The sequence below is a fragment of the Neophocaena asiaeorientalis genome, unplaced genomic scaffold (genome assembly GCF_003031525.2).
Source record: "Neophocaena asiaeorientalis asiaeorientalis breed wild unplaced genomic scaffold, Neophocaena_asiaeorientalis_V1.1 scaffold501, whole genome shotgun sequence".
In the NCBI taxonomy this organism is placed as follows: domain Eukaryota; kingdom Metazoa; phylum Chordata; class Mammalia; order Artiodactyla; family Phocoenidae; genus Neophocaena; species Neophocaena asiaeorientalis.
Window position 1 is genome coordinate 680,165 of NW_020172678.1, and position 21,512 is coordinate 701,676.

General features: G+C 55.5%; 1 protein-coding gene across 2 annotated transcripts in view; it reads left to right on the forward strand.

The window, feature by feature from the left end:
* Positions 1–21,512, forward strand: part of CDH23 (cadherin related 23) — a 430,962-nt gene that overhangs the window by 220,562 nt on the left and 188,888 nt on the right. Inside the window, exons 12-14 of one of the 2 annotated variants that reach the window (XM_024739760.1) lie at positions 14,692–14,697; positions 16,450–16,599; positions 17,089–17,247. In XM_024739760.1, coding sequence (XP_024595528.1) covers positions 14,692–14,697; positions 16,450–16,599; positions 17,089–17,247 — 315 coding nt within the window. The remainder of the gene's footprint in view (positions 1–14,691; positions 14,698–16,449; positions 16,600–17,088; positions 17,248–21,512) is intronic. The other variant, XM_024739758.1, reaches the window with a different exon arrangement.

Sequence of the window (21,512 nt, forward strand, 5' to 3'; positions counted from 1 at the left end):
CTGTGCATTTGTTCCCCGCCTCTGCCCTGGCTGTGGGCAGGGGTCTGTCTGCGAGACCTCTGCCGTGTCACAGCTTCAATACATATTTCTAGGGTTCCTCCCTCAAGATTTAGGCTCACCAGGAAAATATCTTTTGACTTCAAAGCAAAGCCGCTCTGGAAGGAAAGCCAGGGGGAGCAGGGCAGACCCATCGGTGCTTTTTCCCATTAATTTCTCCCCAGTTGCCTTGGCTGAGGATTTTTCTGTGCGTGGCTGCATCCCGTGGTGTGACTCCTCCCAGCATGCTAAGCTCCAGCCTCCCTGAGGAGCAGAGGGTGTCCTCGACATGATTCAGACACCCCCAATTTAGTCTCACCATAAGTCTACTGGGCATGCTTCTTATGCCAGGCCCCGTAGCCCTGGTGGGGGTGTGAAGCAGGCAGGGCCTGTTTGGCAGCTGTAGTGCCAGCACCCATACCTCACCCCTCCCCACCCAAGTACCCATGGCTCTAGAGTCCCCTCCAGCGGCTGGAGGTCGTCTTCCATATTGGATCTGGGGGATTGCTCCCCTTTTATCCAGCTCCCTTCCCCACGCCCACCACCTCCCATTGGCACGGATGGGAAGTACCCGGAATCATTTTATCCCCCTAAAAGCAGCGTCTGGTCTTCCCGGAGACCCCCACCCGGATCATAAACAGAACTAACAAACTTCATGCTCTCTCCGTCGCCTCTTGGCTGGGTCATGCCCACTCTGGTGCCCCTTCACCATGGGCCCTGGTGAGCCCAGCCTCACCCTAGAACGTGGTTTCTAACTCCCACACTCCCCCACCTGCCCCATTTGCCACCCGCTGTCACGGCCCCAACAGCAACTGGTGGTGTGTCCTGTTCATCCCCGTCTTGAAGGGTAGGGATAAGCAGAGCTCAGCTAGGAGCTGTGCCTGTGTATCCCACCCCGTCACCGTGACCGTGGGCTGTGAAACACCCTCATCAGAAAGGCACAGGGAGTGCAGAGCCCTGCGGAGCAGCCTTGGGGAGGGCCGGCCACCGAGGAGGCCGGGGAGCATCCTCCCCTGCTTTCCTGGGCTCCTGCTGCCTCTGTCCCCTGAGCGGGGAGAATGGTGCAGGGATGGGCCGGGAGGCAGGTAGGAGGCTTTCGATGCAAGGCAAGGTTTCATGGCTGTGTTGTCATTCTGTCCACGAAGGCCTAGGGCAGACGTTTCCTCCTTCCTCTCCAGACCTTAGCTTCTCCATTGAATTTGAAAAAGGAATTGGGAGTAAGAGAAGTTTTCGAGATCAGTGTTGTCATATGTTTACATCCCAAGTTGGAAGGATGTTTCGGTGCAGAGAAGAGTGTATTTCCCTCTCCTCTGTCCTGACAAGGGCCCTGAGCCTAGTGTCAACAGGCAGCAGGTACCTCTGCTCTTCTCACTTGAGCACAACGATTTTTAGAGAGGAACCTTCCACGCGAGGTCACAGAGCAGGGCCAGCGATACACAACGAGCAGCTAGTGAAGCACGCAGGGGAGCAGGCCGGGTGCCAGAGGAAAGAGATGCCCTAGAGGGCCTCTTGCATTGAGTGGGAGGCGGGAATCGTTCCTTTATTCAGCAGGTATTTGTTGAGCACCTACTGCGTGCCACATGCTCTTCTAGGCACTGTTCGTAAGTGAACACACAGGCGAAGTCCAGCCCTTGGGTGGTGTATGTGCCAGCAGTGGAAGGCTAAAGAGACAAATCGATGTATATTATGTCAAGTGGTGATGAGAGCCATGGAGAAAATATAAAGCAGAGTGAGGGGCCTAAGGGAGTGCTTGGGAGGGGAAGGGGTTAGAGGAAGTCTCTCCAATAAGATGACGTTTGAGGAGAGACGTCAGTGAAGTGGCGGGTGAGCTGTGTGGCTACTTGGAGGAAAAGCATGCCAGGCAGAGGGAGCAGCCGGCCTGGTGGCTCTGAGGCAGGAGTGTGCCTGCACGTCGAGGAAGCCACGAGGAGGCCCGTGGGCTGGGGGAGGGCAGACAGGCCTGGCTGTTTCTGAGGCTCTGCTTTCGGAGGCAGGAAGATGATAGTGAGCAGGGAACAAGGCACTTGATCGGACCAGAGTTTCAAAAGGACAGTCTCTGGAAACAACCCGAATGCCCACCACCTGATGAGTAGATAAACAAATGTGCTCTCTCCGTAGAGTGGAATATTATTCAGCTGTCACAGTAATGAAGTTCTGATCCATGGTGCAACACAGATGAACCTAGAAAGCAGGATGCTAGGTGAAAGAAGCCAGACACAAAAAGCCACATCGTGGGTGATTCCATTTACATGAAATGTCCTGAACAGGCAGATCCACAGAGACAGAAGGCACACTGGTGGTCGCAGGGGCTGGAGGGAACGGGAATGAGGAGGGACTGCTCGTGGTACAGGATTTCCTTTGGGGATGATAAAACTGTTTTAGAACTAGATACAGGTGGTGGTTGTACAACATGGTGAATACACTCAAAACCACTGAATTGTACACATTAAGATGGCTAAAATGGGCTTCCCTGGTGGCCCAGTGGTTGAGAGTCCGCTTGCCGTTGCAGGGGACACGGGTTCGTGCCCCGGTCCGGGAAGATCCCACATGCCGCTGAGTGGCTGGGCCCGTGAGCCATGGCCGCTGAGCCTGTGCGTCCGGAGCCTGTGCTCCGCAACGGGAGAGGCCCGCGTACTGCAAAAAAAAAAAAAAAACAAAAACAAAAAAGATGGCTAAAATGATGAATTTTATCTCAATTAAAAAACTTTAAGGATGCACTGGCTGCCTAGGTCCATAGACAATGCAGGGCAGGACCATTCCTAGGAGGTGAGGGCAGTAAGTGGGCCGAGAGGTGTGTGCAGGGGTGGGGCGTGGTCACCTCCTGGGCGTGTTTTGAAGGGAGAGGATTTGCTGGGGTGATGGGGGTCCTTGAGAATGACTGCACGAGCTGTTTGACCTGAGCAGTTAGGAAACTGGAGTTCTTACTTCCTGAGATAGTGAAGCAGTAGCTTTGGTGAGGGGAAGGTGGAATCCGTGGCTTAGCTTTCAACATGTTAGGTTTGACATGCTCGTTAGACATTCAAGTGGAAATGCCGAGAAGACAGAGGGGGTGTGCTGGTAAACGCCCAGCAAGTGGCTCTGAGGTTGGAGGACCCTAACATGTAGCACTTGGTGATCTCTATGGTGTACATACTCCTACCATGGCCTATCTCAAGCTACCAGCATGACGTCAGCTGGCTCTCTGAGATCCTAGAAATCCGACAGGAGCCTCTCGAGCCAAGGAGGCTCCAGACACGCTATGTGGGTCCAGGCTGGAGGGGAAAATGGGAGCGTTGCCAGCGTCTGGGTTGTAGTTAAAGCCATGGCTCTAACCAGGCTCACCCAAGGAAAGGGGTGTGGGTAAGAGCAGAGAGCAGGGCTGGGGGCTGAGGGCACCTCAGTGTTCATGTTAGGGAAGATGAGGACGAACCAGCAAAGACACTGAGAAGGAGCCACCCCTGAGGGAGGAGGAAGGCCAAGAGGCAGCACTGAAGGCCAGGAGAACGAACAGTGGTGGGGAGACAGGTGGTGGGGAGACAGGAGGCAGCCGCCTGAACATCTCTCAGTAGTCCCCAATTAGCATACATATCTGTATTTACTTTTCTGTTCTCAGCATAAGGACTCTTAATTACCCTCATTAGGGAAGGTCCAAATCCACTGACATTTACTGAGTAGGTCCACCAGGCTTTTTGTTTGTTTGTTTGTTTTTTTAAATCCACTTAACCCTCTTCTCCCGCCCACCTTCAAAGCCCTCCCTAGTACACCGGCTTGGCCCAGCCCTTAGAGGGATACAGGACTTTCCTTCCCTAGCTCTGCAGTCCGTGCAGATATGCTAACTCATCCTATAGGAACGGGACTGTGCTTAAATAAGCAGGCCACAAGGTGAAGTGAGAATCGAATGGATCTGAAAGGCATTCTGCTGAGTGAAAGCAGCCAGTCTCAAAGGCGACAGACGTCCTGTGTGATTCTATGACATTCTCAAAAGACAAAACTCTAGTGACAAAGAACCCATCAGTGGTTACTAGGGGTTAGGGGTAAGAGAGGGGTGACCGGAAAGGGATAGCACAAGGGAGTTTGGGGTGGGGGTGGACCTGTTCTGCATCCTGTTTGTGATGGGGGAATGCAAAGCTATATATTCTAAGATGCGTAGAACTGTATACCCCAAAATGTCAATTTCACTGCATGTTAATTATAAAATTTCTGAAAATTTATATTATTGAAGACCTTTCCACCCACATCCCCCCCAAAAAGATGACGTGAAAGGTACCAGCATAAATAGCACCACTGATGGACTTTTATGCTCAGATAGCACCATCCTTCTCTCCACTGTCATTTAATTCAACAAATATATAATACCACCCCCCTATAAGGGAGAAGGGTAGGCTCTAGGGCCATGAATGCCACCATGAGTTTGAACCTAATTCAGCAGGCAGTCAGGAGCCATCATCGACAGTTCTTGAGTATGAGTGATACCCTCAGAGATGTGCTTTAGGTTGATTAATCTGGACAGAAGGAGAAAGAGGACAGGGTGATGGCAGAGAGCGCAAATGGGCAAGGGCTGGATGTGGGGTCCGTGAAAAAGATGAGGGTTGGAGTGAGGCTAGGGTTTGGAATACCAGAGGTGGAAGTGGCAGAAGCTCAAAAGGGCAGGCGAGGGCTTCCCTGGTGGTGCAGTGGTTGAGAGTCCGCCTGCCAATGCAGGGGACACGGGTTCATGCCCCGGTCCAGGAAGATCCCACATGCCGCGGAGCGGCTGGGCCCGTGAGCCATGGCCGCTGAGCCTGCGCATCCCGAGCCTGTGCTCCGCAACGGCAGGCGAGGGAAGCGGCTAGATGGAGGAAAAGATGGCAGCTGTCACCATCTGCCACCACTCTGCTGGACATGGCCAGGCTCCTGGTTTCATCATTCCCTCAACTTAGTTCTTCATCTGAATGCCCTCCACCACCCTTGCCTGTTCTCTCTCCGAGCCTCTCTCTGTTTATCTTTCTTAGCTTTTCTTTGAATCAGATCGTCCCTCTCCTGCCCCCCTTCCCACTGTCTCTATCTTCTGATTTTTTCTCACACCCACACATTCACAGATACATACATGCAGCTCATTCACTCATGCCTGTATTGCTTTGTCTGTTTAACCACAGATACTATGTGGCCAATACCTGTGTGCCCGGGAAGGCATGGCATGGGTCATGTAGGCAGGGCTCTTTGCAAACCTGGGCAGCTGTGCCCGGGTTTGACTTCGGGATGCCCAAGGGCAGCTGAGTGACTCTGTCATCAGGCATGGTCACCCATCTGCCTGGAGCCCAGTGCCCTGTCCCAGCCTAGGACCCTTTCCTTAGGGCATTTGTGGTGCCTTTGTTCTCAGGGAAGGGGCCCCAGGTCTGGGCAGCTCCACCCAGCAGAGGGCTAGGAGCAGGAAGGAGGTGAAATCATCCACTCCGCCCTGGCTCCCAGGACACCCAGGGTCATGGCCTCTAAATAGTCTTGAGGTCTACCTGGCCCCCCTCCGCCAAGCCTCTTGAGGCAATGGGCTCCCTCTCCGCCCCCTCCCTGCCACCCAGAGGCATGGGGAAGGTGGACTCGCTCTTGGAGAGGCAGAGGAACATAGAGTGGTGTGATTAGCGCAGGCAGGCAGAGCCCCCCTCCTGATTTCCATAAGGCGTGGAGATTTCTTTGCCTTGCCACATTTCTCTCTCTGTGGGAACAGGGAAGTAGTGTTAGCATGGTAAATGGACAGAGCCAGGCGGCTGCTCAGGGCAAGGCCCACTCCCAGCTCTGCACCCTGCCCCTCCCTGCCCCGAGGCCGAGGCCCCTAGAGGGCCCAGCCAGGAAGCAGAGGCTGGACACCCCCTCCGCCAGCACAGCCAGGCTCCCTGTCCTCCTGCTGTGGCCCTGCCCATCAGTTCTTGTGGTCTTCTGCAGAAGGGACCCCCGGAGGGAGGGGCAGGAAGATTCTGGCCTCGGGGCAGACTGGGATGCGCACCCTTTCTTCCTGCATTTTGGCCTCTCCTCCCTGCAGCTCTGAGTACACTTGCACTTTCGCCCACTGCCCCAACCCCAGCCAAAACTCGGGTGCAGAGTTTGCCAGTGGAGTGAGAAAGGGGATTGAAGCCAGGTGTGAGGGTGACGTCCAAGTTGGCAGATTCTGACCAGAATGGCAGACTTTAATGTTAGAAAAGTGGCCGCCCGTGCTGGGAGGCCGGGCCACAAGGAAGAAATCCTTAAGCTTTCCACTTAGGACAGGTGCCTTCTAACAGGGCCCCGTGCGGGAGAGAGGGAGGAAAGGATGAGGCGGCCATGGCCTGGCTCCCTTGGGGTCTTGTGGGGTGGAGCATACTGTTCCGGAATTAAGAGCTCGGGCCTCATGAATCCCACATGGTCCCTCTGCCCTTTGCTCGTGGAGGTACCAGTCCAGTGCCTCTGGCCTGGGCAGCAGTCTCTGCATGTGTGGGCCTGGGCTTTCCACATAAAGCTTGCCCTTCAGCCACACCCACGGGCACTATTAAGTGGAGCCCAGCCCTCCTGACAGGTGCCCCCTGAAGCCACTTTGTTTCAGTAAGTACCCACTGGGCTGATTGCTCAGGTCCCTAGAAGTCCAGGGTAGCCTAAAGACTTGGATGAAATGGCTATTTGCTTGGGGCATAGAAATGAGGCCAGAGCGACTGGTTCCATCTCTAGGGGTGGGTACAGTTAGCTTTGCTGTATCTAGTGGACATAGGTGGCACCTGTGACCCCCAGACGGAACTCACCCAGAGCCATGGTCACCAAGGCTGAGCAAAAGCTGCTAGTCCGCTGGGCACCCTCCTCATTGGTAGGGACCAGCTCCTGTGTGTGAGCTGCTTGGGGGTTTGAGCCTCTGAAGCCAGCTCAGACTTTGGGGAGCACCTATGGGACACAGGGCCTGGTGTGGTTGGAACTAGATGCTTAGACTCCTTGTTTTCCACACCCAGCGCATGACCTCCACACCTGGACAGTGGTGCCAGCCGGCCCCTGCTGGGCTCTCAGACTCTCATCGTAGAGTTAGGGCCCTGTTATCCTAATATGCCCGAGATTGCCAAGGTTTTAGCACTTTAAGCCCACATCTCAGGAACCCTCTCAGTCTCAGGCAAACTGGGACAGCTGGTCAACCAGGAGCAGTGCCCATCATCAACGATGCAGGCTTGAGAGGGGGCCCACTCCAAGGCTCTGAACCTGACAGGCCTGGAACACAGAAGAGAAAGAGACAGCAGAGCTGAGCTACCCCCGCTTGACATGGGCTTTGCTGGGTCCCTGGAGTTGGGACTCAGCACCCAGGGACAGAAGGGGTGGGGAGAGGGGCAAGGAAAGAAACAAGCTGACAGGTGTAGCTGGGTGAGATCCCCATAGTGCACTAGGGTAATGGGCTGCAAATTAGGAAAACAATTTGAAAGCACCTGTCCCTCATTTACCTTAATGCATGTACCCAATGCACATTGTAATTCATTTCCCAGAAGAGCTGGGGCTGGCTGCAGGGCTGACAGACCGGATCCCTCTGGAAGGAGAGAGGAAGGGAGGGAGGTGTGCACGTGCAGGTGAGGAGCACCTGCCCACCTCTGGATCTCTTCTGTAGATGAATAATACACACGTCTGCTAGTGATGGAACTGACAGCTCTCTAGTATTCTTTCTCTAAAGTGCCAGGTGCCAATAGGATTGAATTAGATTTCACAGGGGTTTTTGCAATACATGGAATTCACCAACAAATTACTCTTAAAGAGGGAAAATCAATTATTTGGAGCAGAGATAAGCTGAAGGCAAGGCAGCCTTGGATTGATCCTGTCTGTGCAGGCATGTGTGGAAGTGTGTGGAATTCAACAGATAACCTGGGGAGAGGAGGGCCAGGTCTGCCGGAGAGAGGGTTGGAGGAGGGGGAAGCAGAGGAAGGGCGATGGGGGGTGGAGGAGGAGGGAGAGAGGAAGAGTTGGAGGTCGAAGGTAAAGGAGGGAGAAAATGAAAAGGGAAAGGGGAGAGGGGAGGGGGAAGAAAACAGGGAGAAGAGGGATAAAAGCAAAAGGAGAAGAGAGAAAAGATGGAGAGGGAGGGAAGGGGAGAGAGAGAAGGATCAGAGAAGCCTCGGAGAGAGGAGTGGACAGAGCAAGTGCGAAAAGCAGTTTGAAAGAGCACAGCAGGTGTTAACGGGCCCTTAGAGAATCACCCAGTCCGAGCTTCCCATTTTGCAGATCAGGGAACTGAGGCCCAGACAGATAAAAGGTCCTGCCCCAGAGAGGAATGGCGGATCCAGAGAAAACCGCAGATCCCTGGTTCCTGACCTCAGGCTCACCCTGTTCAAGGGTCTAAACCACAGAGGAGCTTGGGAAGGGGGTGTAGGTGGACTGAGAGCCTGAAATGAGGGCTGTCCTTCACCCTGCTGCATCCTGGGAACCCTCCCAGGCCCAGGCCAACTGGGACAGTTGGTCAACCAGGGGCAGTGCCCACCATCTCTGATTCAGGCCTGAGAGTTGGCCCACTCCCAGGGTGGAGAAGCTGAGGCTCTGAGCCAGGCAAGCCTGGGATGCAGAAGAAGAAGACCCAGCAGAGCTGAGCTACCACCATGTGACATGGGCTTTGCTGGGTCTCTGGAGTTGGGACGCCGTACCCAGTAACTGGAAGGGGTGGGAGGAACACAAGGAGACAGAAGGTGGCCGTTCACCCAGAAATTAATGGGGATGTGCCAGCATCAGCTCTCCCAGACTCTGAAGCTTGGCAGGTCCCTGGGGACTGAGGCGGAGTCAGGGGGTGGAGGCAATGACAGTGCAGGGCTTCTCCCCATCGTCCCCTGGACTCCGACTTCACAGTGGGCAGCCTGCGCAGTGGGTGTAGGACAGCTGCCCTGGGCAGGCAGGCGGGGCCAGAGCAACTTGGTGCCCCCCTTAAGTGTGGGGCTGGGGAAAGAAGCAGCAAGTTTTGAAGTGAAGGGGTGAGGAGAGGCCGGCCCCCTGCCAAGTTCACTTGGGCATGTCTGACTGGAGTTAGTTAAGTGAAAGGATGGGCAAAGGAGTGAGGAAGAATACATCTTCCGTGGACTTTTGATTTTCTGCCATTCAATAGCATGGATTAGACCAACAGGGCACAGTGGAAGAGGGAGGGAGGCCTAGGGCCCCCTGCCCAGGATGGGGGGTCCCCTCACCCCTGCACACATCCAAGCCTTTGTCCTTCTCTGCCTGCCCCTCTCATTCCTGGCCAAGCCAAGGTCTAGAAATCAGCCCCTCCCCAGGGGTACCTCTCTCCCTCCCTTCCCTTCCAGAACAATAACCACTCTCCTTTACTGAGCATTTACTCCACCCCAAGCACTTTACTAATATGTTGCTGCTCTCCCACAATAGCCCTGTCAGGTAGGCTTCATTCTTCCCATTTTGCAGGTGAGGAAGTTGAGGTTCAAGGAGATAAAATTGTGCAAAAATCACACAGCTGGAAAGGGTAGTACCCGCATCTGGACTCAGGTCTAACTCCAAAGCCTGTGCTTTTAGCCACCACTGAAGCTTAGGGCCTCACACCTTGGAATCACTGGTCAGAGGGCTCTTCCCTGGCTGGCCTGAATTTTGGACAGGGCTTCTGCGAGGGTGGAACTGACTCTGTGGGCCCATCTCCGCATTCCAGGTCCCCAGCCCCATTCCCACCTTGAGCTAAGGGTGTCCCACCAGCCCACAGAGCTCTCTGGGTACCTCTGGGGGTCCCTGGGCCTTCTTCGTCTTGGTTCACAACACTGCAGAGTCCCTAGTCCCCTCCACATGCACGTGACACTGGCCCTTCCTCTTCTATTGAAAGGAATTAAGGTCCCCTCCAGGGCACATGGTGGTTCATAGGGTGGGGTGAGGGTCCCCTAGCATTTGGGTACAAAGGAAAAACACGCAAGGCTCTTGCCATCAGGGAGCCTCCTGTCTTAGGCAAGAAAACATAACCCACAAGTCATGCACCAAAACCTGGTGAAGCAAAGAGACAACACTGCTGCCTAGTCCTGTGGGGTATGCTTTATTCTCCCCACTTCACAGAGGAAGTAATTGAGGCTCCAGGAGTGGAGGTGCGTTGCCCAAGGTCACACAGCTAGGAAGCAGCAGAGCCTGTTTCCCAGCCCTGAACCCCGTTCTCTCCACTGCATTACACCACTGGGTCACCAACCCGGCCACTACCCTGACCAACAGTGGAGGGAGATGAGCGTCTCTAAGGGGCAAACTGGTACCACCATCAGCAGGGAGGTGCCTCAGGGTGGGGAGAACCAGGCAAGAGTCAGCAGGATGAGGAAGGCACCTGCAGGTCTCACATCCGGGGAAGGAGTCTGGGGGCTGCGTCAGGCCTTCCTCCCTTTGGGGGACCAGGTCACCTGCAGAGGGAAGTGCCAGTGGCCCAAGACCACAGGGGATGACTGGGGGAAGCCATATCCAGTGAGAAGTCAGGTGCAGGCTCTGAGAGCACCCAGGACACCTCCAAGCAAGCCTAATGGCCTGACAGGGTGGAATCTGCTCCCCAAGAGGAGGGAAGGACCCTGCATACGGCAGCTGTTAACCAGTGTGAACGCCACCCGGGACCCTGCCAGGGTTGTTGTGAGCGCTCAGTGAGCTAACAGTTGCAGAGGACCCAGCATATAATAACCTCTCAATACATAGTTGAAAAACAACACTGGGTCAATCACGGAGCCAATATTGGCTGTGGGAGCTGCAAAGATGCTAGGCAGGAACGTCCTTGCCGGCAAGGTCTGCTCTGACCGCCCTCAAGGCCACCCCTCCACTTCCAGGAGTGGGAGGGGAGCTTTGGGGAGTCGAGGCTGGGGAGGCAGCCCCTGCTGGCAGCGGCCTATACCTTGGGCTTGGGGCTGGTGTGCTGCCCTCCACGGGGTAGGGGACGGTGGTGCCAAGACTTCAGTCACCAGGAGCAAAGCGTAGCTCGCTGCACGGGGCGGGAAGAGTGAGGAGTAATTTCATGCGTCCCTCCCCTCCAATAAATAAAGAAAGCCAAACTGTCGCAGCCCCACGGGCAGCCAGCCGGCACCCAGCCCGGTGCGGGGAGGGGCCGGCGCTGCAGCTCGGCTCTGGGACCCGCGGCTGCCGGCTATCAACCTTCTCATCGCCTCTCCTGGCTGGAAGAGAATTTAATCCACTGGGCTCCTCTCCACACACACTGGGATCCTTTTGATGTTCCTCTTTATCTCCTTTCCCAACAAAATTGCCCCTCGACAGCTCCAAGAGGGCCTCCTGCCTCTCCCCCCTCCCCCCTCCCTCCCCGCCCCACTAAGCAGCGCGCACTCCGCTCCCCACCCCCGAATGGGCTGCAAGGAACAAGGGCGTGGAGGACACAGGACCCAGAGGAGCAGGGCGGCACCCTCCTACAGCCCGGGCTCCCCTGCCCTCCACCTGGCTCCCTGATCTTGGCAGAGGTGCGCTTTGCCCCTTGGGCCTCGCTCCTGGCATTTAGTGAAGGTAGGAAGGGTCTTCCAGTGTCATCTGATGCCAGTTCTTTGCAGTTCTTTGCACACATGAGGAGCAGCGTTCTGTAGAGGGGGCGACACGCAGGAGGCCAGGAGAGAGAGGTGATGAAGTGCTTGGACTCTGTAGGAGTCAGTACTGACCCGAGTTTGAATCCTTCACTGGCAGCTATGCATCTTGAACAAGTTACCCTCTCTGGCCTCAGTTTCCTTCTCTGTAAAAAGGGTGGACTGATGCTGACGTCACTGAGATGTGAAAATTTTGGTTAAGGTATGAAGCACACGGTAGAGGCTTGGTAAATGGAAGCTGCTGTTTTAGAAGGCTCTGGGCTGAGGGCTGCAGTTAATAGGGGTTTTGCACCAACTTAATGAACTGGGTAATAATCCCACACACACATCTCGAGGGATTAACAGTCACAAGCCAAGTCCCAGCGGGAATTAGCCCTCCGGGCAGGTTCTGAAAGGGGCAGGCTGAGCATTTGAGGGAATTTAGCCGGAGGTGGCTCTGGGGTCTCAGGACAGCCATATGCGGGGTCCTGACAGCTACAGTGTCAAGCCTAGTGAACTTCCAGCCCCTGGCGGCAGATCAGCGAGAAGGGAGCTGACCTCACTCGTTGAGACCCAGAGATCTCATATGAAGGGGCCAAGAGGCCCTGGGGTGGAGAGGAGGTAGGCAACCCAGTGCTCCGGCTTGGCCAGGCGCTCATCCTGCATCTGACTGAGCTAGCACCACATTCCCAGGCGTCCCCTCAGTCCCTCTGCCTGCGTACTCCCTCACCCCCAGCCTCGCTCGGTCCCGGTGATTCTCCAACTTCAGCGTGCATCAGAACACCTGGAGGGCTTGTTAAAACAGTGCTGAGCCCCACCCCCAGGGTTTCTGATTTGGTAAACCCGAGAGTGACCGCCAAATCTGCATTTCTAACAAGTTCCTAGGTGATTGTGATGCTACCCGTTCCTGTAGAACACTCAGAGAGAAGCACTGCTGTCCCCGAGTAGTTCTCATCCTTGGGTGCACATTAGAACGAGTAACCTGAAGAGCGTTATAAAATCCTGATGTCTTGTCTCCTCCACCCCAAGTCTAATTTCCTTGGTCTGGGGTGCAGCCTAGGCATGGGGGTATTTTAAAGCGCCCCAGGTGGGTTGTTTTTTTAATTCATTAGTTTATTTATTCTTGGCTGCATTGGGTCTTCGTTGCTGCACGCGGGCTTTCTCTAGTTGTGGCGAGCAGGGGCTATTTTTCGTTGTGATGCACAGGCTTCTCGTTGCTGTAGCTTATTTTGTTGGGGAGCACAGGCTCTAGGCGCGTGGGCTTCAGTAGTTGTGGCGCACAGGCTTGGTTGCTCTGCGACATGGGGGATCTTCCCGCACCTAGGGCTCGAACCCATGTCCCCTGCATTGGCAGGCGGACTCTCAACCACTGCGCCACCAGGGAAGCTCCACCTTCCTTTTTTAACCCCAGTGTTCCCGTGCTCCAGAGCCTAGAGTGGCTCCCTACTGCTCACGGAAGCAGTGTCATGCTGGAGCCCTCCAGATGGCGCCTGCAGAGGAACTCCAGGAGAGCTGCAAAGCCTCCCAATACCCCAACAATCTCCCCAGCTTCTGTACATGGACCCTTTGTAATCAGCTCACTTGTCTGCCTCATCATCAATTATTCTTCACTGCGTGCCTTGCTTAGGCCGGTGGTTCTCAAATGGTGGTCTCAGACCAGCAGCGGTGTCCGCATCACCTGGAACTTGTTAGAAATGCAAATTCACAGGTCCACCCCAGATCTACTGAATCAGATATTCCTGGGGGAGGACGGCAATTGGTAGTTTACCAAGCCTCCAGGTGATTCTGATACACGCTAAGGCCCGAGAACTTCGTGTTTAAAGCCACTTCCTCCACCTGGAGTGCATTTTCCCTTCCTTCATTTGTAGAACAACTCCTCTTGGGGCAGCCTCCTCTGCTGGCGTCCTCTTAGATTCGGCCTTGGAGTGCTCAGTGATGCCGTCTTGGTTTGCTCAGCTCACTCGTATTGCTGGGTGGAACTTCAGTACATTCTCCCCGTGCCCTGGAGCTGCAGTTGGGGGATGCCCACATCAGACCCTGACTCTGTTTCCCTCAGTGTGGAGGGCACCCCAGCCTGGGAGCTGGGCCCAGGCTCTTATCCTCACTCTGCCGCCAACCTCTGTGAATTCCATTTCCTCTGGAGGGGTTTCCAAGCTCCAGTATTCCTTCATCTCCACCGTGTGGCCCATGGGAAGAGGATCGAACAGAGTAACGGGTGAGGAAAAGCTGCTGAAGCCCCTTCGCATCTGAGCACCTCCTGTGTGCCTGCTCTGATGTGGCTTTGCACTACCTCAGGGGCTCCCAACAGCAAGTACAGAAGGTTATTCTCTGGTGATTCTGACCTGTGTCTGGCAAAGAGTAGGCATCCAGTGAATGTTTGCTGTGTGATTGTTCGTATCGTCAGCTATCTGAACAATTGGGAAACAAGTTTCGGGACATAGTTTTAAGTGGAAAAAATCCAACACAGCAGTGTGTAGAGCATGCTACTGTTTGTGTCGAAGAGGGGAGGCGTAGATACACAATGCTCTTACATGCATGGATTTTCTGGGGAAAGAGATCCAGGGATTGGGGTATGGTTGTCTCCGGGGAAGGCTCTCAAAGGGTAGGGAGGGGCAGCAGGGAAAGGGAGTCGGTTGTGTGCCCTTTACACTTTTGCATGAACTGTGTGAAGACTTTCCGAGTCTGTTTATCACATCGTTAACATTTTCTATGTTAAGAAAATTAAAACATAGCAATGCTTGGGGTCGTTTCCTGCAGGGGTTCTGTCCAGGCTCCTGGGAGTAGGACAGAGGGACGTGGCCCCTCCTCTCCCAGCCTTTGACCATCCCCACCTCCCTCTGGGTGAGGACAGAGGGAGCTCAGGGATACAGGAACCCCTGCCCGCCTCACTTTGTGCCCCTGTACCTCTTCTTCTGTGTCCCTCACCCTCCTCGGGATGTGGGGCTGCACAGACCTCCCCACACCCCAGCACGTGCGTGCACACCCCACACACACCCACCCCTCCTCGGCACCCCAGAGGATATGGCCCAGCAGATGTAGAGGGGACTGTTCCTCTGGAGCTGGGTGTGCTCCTGGGGTCCAGCTCGGCCCCTTTCTGTTACTCTGACCTCGGTTCTCACCATTTTCTCTCTGGTTCCTTCTTCCTCCTTCCCGGCTCCTTCTCTGTCTCCATACCCTTTGACTGACCGACTTCCCCTGATAGAACCTGGTAAGTGAGCCTGGGAAGGGCTGGGGCTGGGAGGCATGGGGGCACTATGGGGAGGGAGCTTCGGTGGGGGGCATGCTCCACCTGCTGTGGGCACAGCTCAGACGGCCCACCCTCTGGGGCCCCAGGTCCTGTGGAGGGGCCGAGGTCCGGGGAGGGAGCGGTGTCGGTGTCAGCGGCTCAGGGCCGTCACAGGCCGCCGGCTTTGGCTATTACTGCCCCTTCAGGCATTTAATTGGTCCTCTCGGTCTGATGGATGGATCCCACACCAGGGAGACTTGGAAACTCCACAGCCCAACAGGGCCGGAAGAGCCTTGCCTGCACCATTTGCGGGGTCCCCTCTGGGCTGGGGGCCCTGGAGGACCCGCTGCTTGCCTGTATCCCCAAATTGGCAGTGCCCTTATTTTGCCAATTTGTAGTAAGAAAAACCTCCAGAGACCGAGGGTTAGCACGCATTTATTTCACAAATGTATCTGAGCACCTAGGGGACAGCTGCAAGGGCATCAGAATCTTGTGACTCTCAGGCTTCGCTAAGGGTGTCCTTTGAGCCTTGCTGGGACCACCCCTCTCTGATGGTGTAAAGGCTTCCAGGTTGCCTGGCTGCCCCTCTCTCAGCAGGAATGGGCTCTGGGAGGAAGCCCCTCAACATCCCTGGGCAACCACAAAGAGAGGCGGGCCTCCCTGCCAGCCCCTGGTTCCACAGGAACACGTGCCCAGAGGGGCTGTGCCGGGGTCTGGGCTGAGGGAGGGTCATGCGGGCCGAGCAGGAGGACATGTCCTCCTGGCGCTGAGAGCCCAGGTCTGTAACCCACTGAGCATCTCAGCAAGGCTCGGGAGAGGCTCTCGACTGGTTAGTTCCAAATCACAGGCCGCCCACCTAGGTTGGAGGGGGCTAGTCTGGGGGTAATTTCCCCCCACGCAGGAGATCGAATCACTTTCAGGGCAGACCAGTCTCCAGGTAGCTCCCACCTTCAGCAACAGCTCCTCCTCGTCTGGAGACTTGGGTAGCATGCAGAGAGAGATCACACGTTTTGTGTGAGGACAAGCCAGGTGGCATCTGAGGGCCCCCGTGAGCTCTGGCCCTGATTGGAATGATCAGAAACACCTGACCTAGAGTGAGGCCTCCCCACCTGAAACCATGGCCTCGGGCTGCTGGGCTGTAGAAGAACCAGTGAAGGTCCTGGTATCTCTGCAGTATCTGGGATTCCATATCCTCCCAGCCACCACGGCTGGCCCCAGAGAGGGCCACATGGGGGTTCACTTTGCCACTCAGCCGTCTGGGTGGTTCCCACGCCCCGTGTAGGCAAGGCAGTGTCCCCCTGACTGACGTGGTCCAGAGGGGTGACGGAGGAGAAGCAGTGTCCTGCTCTGGCCCTCATGCCCTACCCTGTCCAAGCCAACCGTGGATGCTTATTTGCTTGTCTCCCCTCCCTGCTGACCCTCTTTCCTGCATCTCCCTGCCGGGGCTTGCAGCTGACAAATGTCTCTCCAGTTGGGGCCACTGGGGCAGAGGAAGGGAGCAGGAGATGGAAAATGAGCCAAACCCTCTGCAAGGGACATTGTGGGCATCTGATGGGGTGATGCAGGCAGAAGAAATTGCAGGAGACTCCAGAAGGCCTAGACATGGGCAGAAGGGTCAGGGAGCCAGGCCAGGATCACCCAGGGGAGGCCAGGCCACTTTGGAGTGGGGGGTAGACAAGCCCTGCTTCAGCCCCGGCGCCCGCTCTGACTGGTTTCTTCTCCATTTTGATCCAGGGCCTGAACAGCATGTTCGAGGTGTACCTGGTGGGGAACAACTCTCACCACTTCATCATCTCCCCGACCTCCGTCCAAGGGAAGGCGGACGTTCGCATCCGGGTGGCCATCCCCCTGGACTATGAGACTGTGGACCGTTATGACTTTGACGTAAGGCCCGCTCACCCTCTCCTTGGCCGGGTGCAGGATTTCAGGGGAGGGAGGGGGGTGGCACCGTCCCCTTAAATCCCCCCTTCCACCTCTTCCCATTCTTCCCTCGTGGATCTGACCCAGAGAAGCCCACTGAGCTATGGCAGGGGCTAGGCTGGGCCTCCTCTCTTCCAGGAGGACGAGGAAATGTCCAAGAATTGAGTGGAATTTCATTAGGTACCATCAGAGCCTCAGAAGCCCATCAGGAGCCTCTACTGCCCAGCATCAGCCAGCACGGCCCCCGTTAGCCCCTTCCTTCCCAGCAGATTCTGTGGCCACCCTAACCCTATGAGTACTGATGGAGGGATTCACAGTAGCATACATCTGGGATGGGCAATGACTCAGACTGGTGCTCTGGGTTGGAATGGGCAGAGGCCCCAGGGGGACTTATGGGAACGAGGGCTCCAGCAGCATGTCAGAGCTCACCTGGTCCCTGCTCTGCGCATCCAGCTCTTTGCCAATGAGAGTGTGCCTGACCACGTGGGCTATGCCAAGGTGAAGATCACCCTCATCAACGAGAATGACAACCGGCCCATCTTCAGCCAGCCACTGTACAACGTCAGCTTATACGAGAATGTCACCGTGGGGACCTCTGTGCTGACAGTCCTGGTGAGTCCCCGCTCTCCTGCAGGGCAGCTGAGCTCTGGGGTAGACCATCAGGAGGCATCCAGAGAGATCCAAGGAGTCTGAGCAGTCAGGGAACGGGGTGCCCTCAGAGGCTGTGATGTTAGTATACTAGAGCATCTGGACTTTTCATGATGGGCTTCCCTGGCCAGGGCAGCACTGTGGAAAAGGGACCAGCCTGGGGAAGAATGAGGTTGGGCCCAGGATACTTTGGTTTTCTGCCTTGTCCCTGAGAGATACTGAGCCTGGATGGGCCAGGAGCCCTGGACCTGCCCTCTAATGGGGACAAGTGGCAGCCATCTCTCAGGAAGGTGATCCTCTCTCTCCGAGCACAGACGCCGGGGAAGAATGGGCTCCTTGAAGATGCATGGACATCCCCAGCTGTCTTTGGCTGGGACTTTGACAAGGGACTCCTGCCAGTGTCCATTTGTATCCGTTAGTACTCGTGGTCACAAGGGACAGAAACCTTTAAGTGGCTCAAGCAAAAAAGGATTGGCTCATGTAACTCAAAACTGTAAGTGATTTCAGGCATGACTGTATCCAGGCACTCAGCTGAGCAGGAATCTGACTTCAGCACTGGGGTCTGCTTTTTTGTATTGGCAGAGAGGGACACCAGCACCCTTAGGCTCACTTCTCACCAGTGGGGGAGAAAATATTCTTTTTCAATAGTTCCAGCAAAAGTCCCAGAGCTGATTCTCATTGACCCAGCTTATTGGGTCACCCTGGAACCAATCATCATAATTCTGATATACCAGAGATGGGTCATACTCCCCTAGTGGAACGGGGCGTTGGGTCAACTCCATTCAAATTATATGGGCTGAAAATGGGACAGGATATTCTACAGCGGCTTCTAGTATCAGAACAAAGAGGGTTGCTGAGCAGACCAAAGTGGTAGATGTGTGCTACACAAGCTCAGGGGCTTGCCCATAGTAGGTGCTCAATAAACGTCATGGAGTTTACCTCGCTGGTGCCCCTCCCTGCCCACTGAGGCCCCCAGAGTCCTTCCACTTCTTGCTCCATTCTCACTCCAAGCACAGAGATTGCCCGCCGATCTCAGGCCCCTACTCCATAGTGCGTTTACTCTACAGAAAGATGGTATGAAACTGTTTTGAGCCCCCAGGCCCTTCCCATCTGACAGTTATTAATATCTCAAACAGATGTTTGGGTAGGCAGGCCGTCATATGTAAACAGTAAGTCTGCTGCGGCTGTTTTCCTCCCACCTGCTTCCCCAGCCCGTGGCTCTGCCAGCTTTCACCAACTTGCTCATTGCAATCAGTCACCTGGGGCCTGAGGCCCCTTGGGCCGTCCTGCAGCCTCTAGGGGCCCAGCCAGAGAGCAAGTGCCAGAGGTTCTGGCCTCTGGACCCAAAGAGAGCCTCTTCAGCCCCCCAGCCACCTTCCAATGTCAGGATGAAGGACACCCAAGCAGCCTGTCCCCCACAGGGCCTGGAGCCACGTGGCAAAGAATTTGGATGTTAAGCCCAGGCTTGGCGGGTGGCTGGCGATTCCTTCGTGTCGTTCTTGCTGGGGATGGAGGGTCTCACTCTGCAGTCCCCAGTTCCTGGGGCCCTGGCAAGGGTTGAGGGGAACCTAGGGTGTGTGTGGGGGGGTGAAGTGTGGAATGGCACACCTCTTGGCGGATGGCCGGCTGCAGGTGCCAAGGATGATGTGTGAAGCCCAATCCCATCTGGGGTTGGCACTGGAGAGAAGCTTCTCAAACTGGCTTTCCTCAAGCACTGGAGCAGTTCCTGGGCCTGCATGGACCCCGGCCCGCTGCCTATGACCCCTTTTCCAGTCCCTCTCCCAATGTTTAGCAGATGTGTTCGGCCTCCTCTGTGGCTACCTGAGGGTCTCTGTCCAGGGCTGGCTCATCTGGGCAGCGTCTAGTTCCTCAGTGTGTCTGTCCACTCAGTGTGTCTAGTTCCTCAATTGTGTCTGCCCGGTTGTGGAATTGTGCAGCTCTGAAGGGGCTGTTTGACCCAATGATAAGCTCTAGCAGCAGAGCTGTGTGTCTGAAGGAGCTCAGGTCCTGAAGTGAAAAGGTGGGCCCTGCATCCCTGCCTTCTCTGTGTGCTGGTCTAACTGTATTATCTCTAAGAATCTTCATTTCCCATCCGCAGAATGGGCATGAGCTCCCCCCACCACTCCCGCCGCCACCAAGGCTGCTAGGTGTGAATGACAGATGTGAAAGCATCCCCTGGTGACCCCCACTCACCGTCATCTCCCAGTCTCCCCAAGGTACTTCCAGAGCTCCTAGCAGGGGGCAAGTTTCACGGCCACACCTGCCACACCCACTGCCCTGGCCTCTCCCACGCTGCCCTTCTCCACTCAGACCCAGGGTTAGCCCAGTCTATCTCCTTTGCTCCAGGAGGGGCTGAAATTATAGCTATCTGCTCAGGGACTGTGAAATTCCTTCTCCCTGACCTTTTCTGGGATGTTATTAAAACGTTTCATGGGCAGTTGTGTCAGAAAAAATAATTATGAAGAAAAGGAAAATGTTTCAGTTTGCACCAAAGGCCAGGGCAGAGCCTGCTGCAAGGGGCCTCCCCACCCCACGCCATGGCAGGGCCCCATTTCTGTGCCTCATCACCTGTTCTGGGGGAAGGCAGCAGTTCACCAGGGAGCTGGGAAAGCCAGAACAGGAGGGGGCCGTCGCCTGCAACCTGAGCATCCCAGCTGGGATGGCATCCCTTCTCACCTCCCTGCTCCCCAGACCTTCCTCAGGCCAGGTTTTGAGGCCCTTACAGCCCCCAGTTATAGACAAATGAATTTCCACTGGTGGAGGGGAAAGAGCAGGGATGTAGCGGTCAAAGACTTGACCTTGAGCCCCAACTCTGAAGGGTGACCACACAGGGGAGGGGTGTGGAGGGGCACATTTACCCATGTATGTTTGCTTGTGGGGTGAGTGTGTTTACGTGCACGCACACAGGCATGCCCTTGTGTCTGTGCCTTTATGTGTGTGTGCAACTCATGCACTCAGATACGTGTATATAACACGTGTGCATGAGTGTGTGTGTGTGTGTGCAGGTTCCTGTATGATGCTGGTGGCTCCCCATCCTCTAGGTTGTATGGTTTCTTTCCCTCTCATATCCCCAGGCTGCTCTGATTCTCTCCTTCCAATCCTGCCTCCTGACCTGATAATAGGGGTTGGGTGGGAAGGCTGTGGGGTAACTTCCTAGGATTCTGCTGGGCTTCGGGCAGCCCTGTAGCCTGGCCGATGGCTACCTGGGGCCTGGTGGGGTTTGTGGGTGCTGCTGGATAGTAGGAGAGCAATCTGAACGTTCAACAAACGTTTTTTTGAATACCCACCACTGTGTCAGGCACATGGCCCTGAGGATACAATGGTGATGTGAGCCTTGCCCTCATGAAGTTTATAGTCTCTTGGGAAAGCCTGATGTTAGTACTAAGAAGTGAATCTTTCCATTAAGCGTTACTTGCTATGATGGAGAGATCAGGGAGCTATGAAAACCGGTAACAGGGCATCTGACCTTGACTGGGGTCAGGGAAGCCTTCCCTGAGGAAGTGGCGATTGAGTAGGCATTAACAGGAAAGCGAATGGAGAGAAGCACATTGGAGAAAGAGGGAATAGCATGTGCAAAGGCCCTGTGACTGGAATGCAGTGGTGGGGGTGTGACGTGCAAGGAAGTGGAGTGCTGCTCTGAGGCGGGGGGAGTTGGGGGTGGGTTCAACTGTCTCTCCTGAATTGCGCCCACCACAAACATAACCACTGGGCTGCTGTTCTGATAGTGGAGAAGTCTTGTATCAACCCGTCCACATTCTCTTACCTATTCCATCCCGGTGGCCCATGGCCAGCATTTGGGCAACAGCTGGCAGAAGCTGTTCCTGGGATGTGCAAGGAGCCAGCCTGGCCTCCTGCAGTATGGAGCTCATGTCCCCAGATTTATTAGCTCCATGTCCCCTGGGCAGAGAGAGAGGGACACAGGAGTAGCAGCCGGGAGGGCAGGTCTTCCTGCACTCCATGAGGCCTTCCCTCCCTGCTCCAGGGGTGTGGGGCACAGCAAGGATGGGCAGAAGGTGGAGTGCCGGCCAAGACAGGATTCTTCCCCAGGCAGGAATCAAAGCAAAAAGGAGAGGTACATAAGAGCCCTGATGGGGCAGGTGCAGGGCCCAGGACCAGCTCAGTTTGCTCAGCCCGGGGATGGAGTGTCACCCCTCAACTCCAGGCAGACAGAGTGGCCTGTGGGGGCTGAAAGGCATGGCTCCTCCCTCCCCTCCATGCCCCTCTTCCCA